The 8654-nt window shown below is 35.7% G+C and overlaps 1 protein-coding gene across 1 annotated transcript; it reads left to right on the top strand.

Annotated features, from left to right (window-relative positions):
• The first annotated feature begins 700 nt into the window (after nt 1-700).
• LOC143577817 (fasciclin-like arabinogalactan protein 17) lies at nt 701-2593 on the top strand. Its single transcript, XM_077061547.1, has 3 exons — nt 701-2034; nt 2302-2415; nt 2529-2593. Exons 1-2 carry the CDS (start codon nt 729-731, stop codon nt 2355-2357), a joined length of 1362 nt encoding a protein of 453 aa, XP_076917662.1. The 5' UTR covers nt 701-728; the 3' UTR covers nt 2358-2415; nt 2529-2593.
• The last annotated feature ends 6061 nt before the right edge of the window (nt 2594-8654 follow it).

Here is an 8654-nt window from a genome sequence, read left to right as displayed (position 1 = left end):
AGTTTTTTTTATAGGATATGTCAACCTAACACCCTTAGGTTTCATGATCCGATAATAGATTAGGTTGCCCATAGTCAGTAGGTGACATAAACGACAGTTAAAAAAAACAGTAAGTACGTGAATCAGTGATTAAGAGCAATATTGTTGAGACCGGATCAGACCGGTTTGACCGGGATTCGGTCCACCAATCCGTCCGGTTCTATATAGATCGTTCAACTTCTAGAAAACAAGCTGGTTGAACCGGTTCACTGGTCCAACCGAGAAAAAAATTGTTTTTTCAGCCTTAATCATCATTTTCGAAAAAAATTGTTTGGCCGGTCCAACCGGTTCGAACTGGTTAAACTATTAAACCAGTTGCTTGTCCGGTTCGCTGTTCGATCCTGTCATGAAAAGATTGATTAAGAGACATGACTAAGAGAATGGAAGCCGTTAGGAGCCGAAGCCAGGAAGCCGTATAAGAACCGCAACAAGCCAGCCTTTAGACTTTAGTTCACCGTGTGGTCCCCACCATGCCAGCCTGTGCTTTACATAATACAATACTTCCAAACTCATAAAACGACACCACCGCTTGCCGTTTCTCTCTACCACCTGTTTTCTTTTAATCCTCCTTTTCATTCCACTCAAACCCTAGAACACACAAACCAAAGATCATATAAATAAAATCAAAGCACACATTCTTACATCATCATCTTCATCTTCATTCTGATCCAATTCGTCAACTCATCGCCATGGATTCCAAAATCTATGGTGTGTTATTAACCTCCATCATCCTCTTCAACTTCTTCATATCTATTAATGCCAACGCATTGCAGCAGCAACGAACCCCTAAATCAAGCTCAAGCCAAATCAGCTCCAATTCAGTTCTCGTGGCTCTACTCGACTCCCGCTACACCGAGCTATCCGAACTCGTTGAAAAGGCACTTCTGTTACAAACACTAGAGCAAGCCGTTACACATCACAATATCACCATCTTCGCGCCAAATAATGAAGTGTTGCAGCAACAATTGGATCCCGTGTTCAAACGGTTCTTACTCGAGCCACGGAATCTGAAATCGTTACAGAATTTGGTGCTCCATCATATTCTTCCGGGTCGGGTCGGGTCAAAGGACTGGCCTCGGGTGCAAGATGCGGTTCATCATCATAAAACACTTTCGGATAATTATTTACAATTAACGAAAAATTCGGGTAAGAGAATTGTCGGTGGTGTTGCTAGGGTTGTACGGCCTGATGACGTCATCCGGCCCGACGGGTTGATCCATGGGATTGAGAGGCTGTTAGTGCCTCAATCGGTTCAAGAGGATTTTAACCGAAGAAGGAATTTAGGTTCCATTTCCGCGGTTTTACCCGAAGGAGCTCCGGTAGTGGACCCGAGGACTCACCGGTTGAGAAAATCGGCGAGTCCCGCACCTGCTGTAGCTCCTCCGGTACTCCCGGTCTACGACGCGTTGGCGCCGGGTCCGTCACTGGCCCCTGCGCCCGCGCCGGGACCAGGTGGTGCTCACCGTCACTTTGACGGTGAGAGCCAGGTGAAGGATTTTATCCACACGCTTCTTCACTATGGCGGGTATAACGAATTGGCGGACATTTTGGTTAATTTAACGGCGTTAGCGACCGAGATGGGGAAATTAGTGTCCGAGGGTTATGTTTTAACGGTGTTGGCCCCGAACGATGAGGCGATGGCGAAATTGACAGCCGATCAGTTAAGTGACCCAGGCGCGCCCGAGCAAATAATGTATTATCATATTATACCGGAGTATCAGACGGAAGAAAGTATGTATAATTCGGTACGGAGGTTTGGGAAAGTTCAGTACGATACGCTTCGGCTGCCGCATAAGGTGGTCGCGGAGGAGGCAGATGGGTCGGTCAAGTTTGGTCAACGGGAGGAATCGGCGTATTTGATTGACCCGGATATTTATACCGACGGGAGGATATCGGTGCAGGGTATTGACGGGGTTCTGTTTCCGATAACGCCGACGAAGGATACAGAAGTGTCACCTGCAATGACGCCAAAAATTTTGACAAAGCAAAGAAGAGGTACACTTTTTTGGAATTGACTTATCAAAAGTCAAAATTAGACTTATTTTAATGCATTAAGAATTTGTACTTTGTTGTAAATTAGTTGTACATACATTTAGCACAAAATTAAGCCCCGCAAAAACAGCTAAACCCAGCTGTGAGTGAGTGGAAGTGTGGAACCACTTCTTTTGTTCAACTTGGCCTACACTCCACTCAATTGTACATTATGCATCAAGACTTGTACAACTTTAATGAGCTAAATTTTAATTTATTTTTTAAATGCAGGGAAATTAATGGAAGTGGGGTGTATAATCGCTGGAGCATTTGGACATAGTTGTTGATTCTTTTTTTAATTTCAAGAAAAATACAGAAAAAAAGGAAATACAGATACGCACAGAGGTTTGTGCTTATTTATTTATTTTTAAATTTAAATATGTGTTTGTTAACAACGTTTTTATTGGTTATATATTTTGGAATAAGGATTAATGAATAAATATTATTTTTCTTTGCAGTTTTTATTAGGAAGGGAAGTGGACGGTGCAGATTGCATTTCCCGTAAACATGAACAAAGTTTGCTCTTTTTTTTAAATAGTGTAATTATATGAATGATTTTTTGATGTATTTTTTATTGTTTTTCAGTAAATATATATACCATCTTTTCTTTAGTGTGCTTACATGACAAAAGATTAAAACAAAAATAAAAAGAAATAAAAGGGAAAATAATAATGATGGCAGTGGTTGTTGATGGTGATGGCAATTAAAAGTTGGCTTTTTGTACATGGAAATCAACACACCTTCACATGTAAGATAAGGCAATGACTTTATGTACTCATGCGACATGTGCCTCATATTAATACCAGATTTTATCATAAGGTAAATACCTTTTTTTTAACTGCCAATTTCCATTAAACAAAGCCATTTCTTTGTCAACTAGAAGCTAGCAGGAAAGGACACAGCAAAGCATATTTCACCTCGTCCGACCTGAATTCAACCGTACTCGTTTCATCTTTAATCCATTATAAACTCAAAACACTTTTGTATCTCTAATAATATTTTCTATTTTAATCCTCTTGCTTGAGTGGATAAAATAATTCTGGGCCCTCCACAAACACCAACACACCACTAATATAGCTGATTGAACCATTTTTCTCTTATGCTTGATATCGGGTACATGTTTGTGAATATCAAAAATGTCTTTTATGGAGAAAGCAAAAATTGGTAAGAACTTGTAATTTTTTTATTAAAGCCTACCCTCAACATGATATAAGACTAGAAGCAAGAAACATAAAAAAAAACTTGTTTTTCTTATTGTGAAACTAATACTGTCTTCAAAAAATAGTTTGTTGTATATGTTTTTAATATAAAAAACTCTACTGTATAAAAAACTTTGAAAGAAGGTTGTTATATTAATATTAAAAGAAGTATATAAGGCATCCTACCGGCAATTTTACGTAACATATTATTATTATTATTATTATTTTTTACTATTGAAAATGTCACTTTTATTTTTATATATATATAAATATATATACTAGCAAGAGTGTGTTAATGTGTCGGTGTACAAGAAGGTTCGTTAAATTTATTTTCCTTGAATGAGGTCTAATCAAAGTAGGTGTATTGTTTTATATTTAATAAAAAGACTGAATATAAAATAAGATATATATTTATTTGAGATATTTGAAGCAAGACTATGAGTTATTTAATGAGAAAATAAATATTTAGTGGTTGTAGTGACTTAATAATTTGGCAATAATTGTTTGTTTAGAGCACCTCTAATTATACATTCAAATGTATATATTGTGATTTTGGATTGGATGTCGAGGGAGCAAATGCCTATATTGTTGATCCGTCCGGTCTTGTTAATTTGTTGATGTGTCTTGAAATTCAAACTCTATAGTTGTGGTTGTAGACCCCTCTCACACGAACATATATACATAATTTAAAGTAGATGTTACATTGAAAAGATAATTGATATTTTCGAATAGTCGTGTCTAATTTAGTACGTTCAAGCTTATTTTACCATATCTCCAAACGTAACACTGACATCACCAAACCCCTTGATGGGCCAAACATCTCCCCCGTCCCCATTCTATTAAAAAAAAGAAAATCACACTATTGTAACATTCTAAAATCCCTTTATAATATATTGAAAGCTGTATTATATGAAATGGACTAATTTTTTTAAAGATTATGATTCTCGTTATTTTGTTGATGAGTAATTGAGTTATTAGGTTAAATAGAAAAAACGAGGCCAAAAAGTTGTTAGTCAAACATGACATCTAAAGGAAATTTTTTTAACAAATACGAGGAAAGTACTTTAGAGAAATTGTCGGTTATTTGAATAATGAAAAGAAAAATATAGAGCCAAGTGTTTGCGCTACAGACAACAAAGAATGAAAGAAGACAAGAAACTTTATGTTTCATTTATGATTATGGCCTATTATTAGAAACTCGTTTATAATGCTTGAAAACAACTTTTTTTTTTTAACAGCGACTCCATTAAAACAAAAAGTAAAGCTGTGAACTTACTAAACAGATGTTTGTATCCAAATGATTTCGTTAAATTTGTTAATGGTAATTGATCATATTTTCAACTATTTATTTGCAAAATTTTGTGTTATCTCTACTTGGGGATTATGTGGATTATAAATATCGGTTCTACAAGGTAAGGTGGCTTTAATAATTTTAATAACTCCAACATATAAAGTTCATTTAAAAATCACATATGGGCATATGACCGTACTTCACAGAACATAGCTGATTTTGACCCTTGCATAAACCTTTTTGTTGTTATGGGAGAATCTCAACCGTTAGTTTCCGTTAATTGGTTTAGGGATTGGTTCATTCAGTTAACCACATAATCAATTTAGGTCTGATGAAAATTTACCCAAAATAATTAATTTGGCTCACAACTTATTAACACACATTTGATCTGAATTTTAGGCGTTACTATTATTTATAGATTTTTTTAATATTGAAAATTGGTACAATCTAATATAGCAAACTATTAAACAAGTGCCCCATTTGAATGCAAAGCAGACATGAGTCACATGACTTGGTAAATAAACAGATTGTATTAATCTTAAATTTGAGGGTATTGTTCGGCCCAATGCAGATCAAGCCCACCATGGAGAATCAGATTAATTATCTGGCCCAAACACTGATCAACCCATCATACTCGGAGAAACAGCCAAACAGGCAGGATATGGGCCTGCCCTCTCTTTGTATTTTACATGTAACAAATCTAATAGAAGGCCCAGTTGACGTCAACACTCAACTCAAGTCTCAACCTCTTCCTAGTTTAAGTTAACTCTTAAGCCTTAACCCACTGTCAAGTCAGGCTGTCAATGCCAGTAGTTTTAAGTGAATTTATTTACAAGGCCAATTATCTATATATATAGTAAAGGAGAAAGTAGGTGCCACAAAAGTGAATTAGGTTCCAGAGTTTTAATATATATTAGATATTTGTGACACTAAAACCACAAACTTGGTTCTGGTCCGTTGGCTTTGGTTGAGTTTCCTTTACTTCTTGGTATTCACTCGGGTTGCAAGAAAGTGCTTTCTTCCCTTTTTTTTTTTTCATAAATTTCACATTCATCCAAGTATTTCGTTTGTTTTTTTCTTAAGTTTTGGTAATGGTAAATTCAACGTCAAATTTATTTATTTTTTTACCTTTTTTTATTTTTGACCGATCGAGTTCGCGTACTCTCGACGTCTGGGACCGACAACGCTCGGATTTAAACAACGCCTGGATTTAGACACCACGCCACACCATTGGTCCACCTCAATTTTTATATATTTTTCACTTTGGTTCCGGTATCGTGACGAATGTAAACGAACAAAATTTTTTTTGTCCCGCCACCGTAACGAGCATGTTGTAAACCAACTAAATTCCTGTAGCTCGCAACCTCAACGACCGCAGTCACTTGGGTTTTACCAACGCCCGATTTTAACGATCGATGCCACCCATTGGTTCACCTCAATTTTTATTTTATCTTTTGTTTTAGTCTTCGTACCATAATGAACGCAACAGAAATCGTAACATACATGACGGAAATTGGTCGAATTCGCGTAGACTTACCGCCTCAACGTCCAAGACATACAACGCCCGGGTTTTACTAGCATTGCTTATACCTTATCGAACGTAACTAACACTGACCGAATTCACATCAACACACCAGCGTAACACTCGGGTTTTACCAACGTACGGGTACCAATAGCTGGGTTTTGCCGCTACTTTTTTTTTGTTTTTTATTTTAAACATGTTAATCTAACAAACTTTTTTTGGTTTTTTCCAATGTCGTAACGAACATAACAAATATTCACCGAATTTGTGTTAATTCTCCGCTACTACGCTTGGGAACGATTTCCTGCGCAATGCGCGGGTAATTTACTAGTTCACTATAAAATAGCATGGGGGCGTCGCTATACTTATATGGCTAAACGCGCCTTTAAGGGCTCTCTCTATTAAGTGTTCGACGTAGGAAAGGGGTTACTTTTTTGTTGTATTAAAATAAATAATAATGATACGCTTGTTATTAGTGGGAGGTAGACTAGTATAAAAATTGTATATGAAATGAACAATACAGTATTAATTTTTCCATTTTATATGAACAAAATGATTCAATCGTTGTATTCAATGAAAGCTTCAATCGTGCCTCTACCATCTTAGAGAAAAGAAGTTTCCTTGACAATGAATAGGGATGAGCACTAGTAAAAGTTTAAATTATGTTTTTTTACACTATTTTTCTTGATAATTACCGTAAAACCAATATTGCTATGCGAAAAAACAATAAAATCAACCCGAGAAAATTTGATCAACTAAGAGTCAGATATTTAATTATGTTTTTATCACTGTATTTAATGGTTTGGTTTTGAGTTATGATTATATACCTATATGGCTACATGAATTACCATAAAACCTCATAATCTAATTGATTTATCATTTATAACAAGATTAAACTCACATTAACGACCTTAATAGATTAAGCCATGTTCATTTGTAAGTGAAACTTGAAACCATTAATAAGTTAGTAGTTATAAAAATTTTTGGGGATGATTTACAACCATCAGTAAGTGCTAAATTAGTAATATATATATATATATGGGAGATTTCAATTAAGAACCCCTTTGAGTTTTAAGAACTCGAAAGAACTCAGTGTAATGATTTTTTTTTTCGAAATTTTTTTTTACACATGCGTAATATATGTAAGTTACATACACGTAAAAAAATTACATAATTTTTTACGCACCGAGTCGACTTTTTACACATGTGTAATAGACGTAAAAGTTAGTGTAACCACTTACATATTTATTCTCTCTCCTATTTTGACTTTTTTGACATATTTAATCTCAACACATATTCCAATCCATTTAATTAAATGTGTGGCCTAGAATTGAGTTCTTAAGTTATTAAAACTTAATATGGTTCTCAAAATATCTCTCCCTTATATATATATATGGTTAAAAGACTCTGAGCCAGTAAATGCTGAGTACGTCAATGTGGTGGTGATCGGTGGTGGCGATGGTGGTTCGAAAATGTGGTTCGTGAGTAGCAAAATTAAGGGTTATGAACACATGTAAACATATAAAAGTTAAAATTTTCATTAAAGGTCAATTTGAAGCTTAATGGTTAAAAGGTTTATTGACCGATTCATGAGTGTCATTTTAATATACCAAACACACTTAATGCTGACTAATTCAAATATAGCATTTTAATAAAATAGTTAAGAGGCTATCAAACCGCCTTGTTAATAAATGGGAAAATTCCCATAATAACCATTTTAGAAAATGGTTTTCTAAATTTGTCCATATTTTACAAAAAATTCTCAAAATATCCATTACGAAATAGGCGGGACGACTTTTTAATACGCCAATATGACTAGTTCGTAGAGCCAATGAAAAACGAACACGTGTCTATAAAGCCGACGAGACGACTGGTTAGTGAAGACAATACAGCGCCAACAAAGCAGTTGGCCCGACGACTGCATTCATGTCTATGTCAGCCCGACTGATTTATTGACGCTAAGATTGTCTTCACGAAGCAGTCGTCACGTCAGCTTTATGGACACGTGTTCGTTTTTTACTGGCTATACGAACTAGTCGTATTGGACTATTAAAAAGTCGTCTCGCCATTTTCATAATGAACATTTTGGGAATTCTTTTAAATTTAGAAAACCATTGGATCTTATGTGAATTTTCCGTAACTCAATCACCTCCAATTTAGTCGTTTTTAACCAATTAAAAACCAAAGTACTTCTAGTCCAATGGTATCTTGGTGGTGGGATAAGATTTAGTGACCAGGTCCTGGGTTCGAGTCTCAAAAGAGAGGGTTTTTCTCAAATATTGAGTTTCCTCCTGAACGGTGGCTTAATGATGGATATGATCGCATGGTACCACTGATGGCACGATGATAAGTGATCCAAATTAGTCGTTCAAAGAAAAAAAAAATTAAGAGTAAAATCAAGCAAATCCCCTCTTCTCTCTCTAACTTTACTTTGCACCGCTGTCTGTCTCTAAACATATGATATATACATACATACATCCACGCGGAAAACAACGCCCATATTCTTCACTCTCAAATTCATCCACCCATAAACTCAAACCATCACATTCATTCTTCAAAACCCATCTCTCAA

The sequence above is a fragment of the Bidens hawaiensis genome, unplaced genomic scaffold, assembly GCF_021521415.1.
Source record: "Bidens hawaiensis isolate Kalapana, Puna unplaced genomic scaffold, B.hawaiensis_p1.1 tig00001461_1, whole genome shotgun sequence".
Classification (NCBI taxonomy): domain Eukaryota; kingdom Viridiplantae; phylum Streptophyta; class Magnoliopsida; order Asterales; family Asteraceae; genus Bidens; species Bidens hawaiensis.
This window is presented reverse-complemented; position numbering and strand designations above follow the sequence as displayed.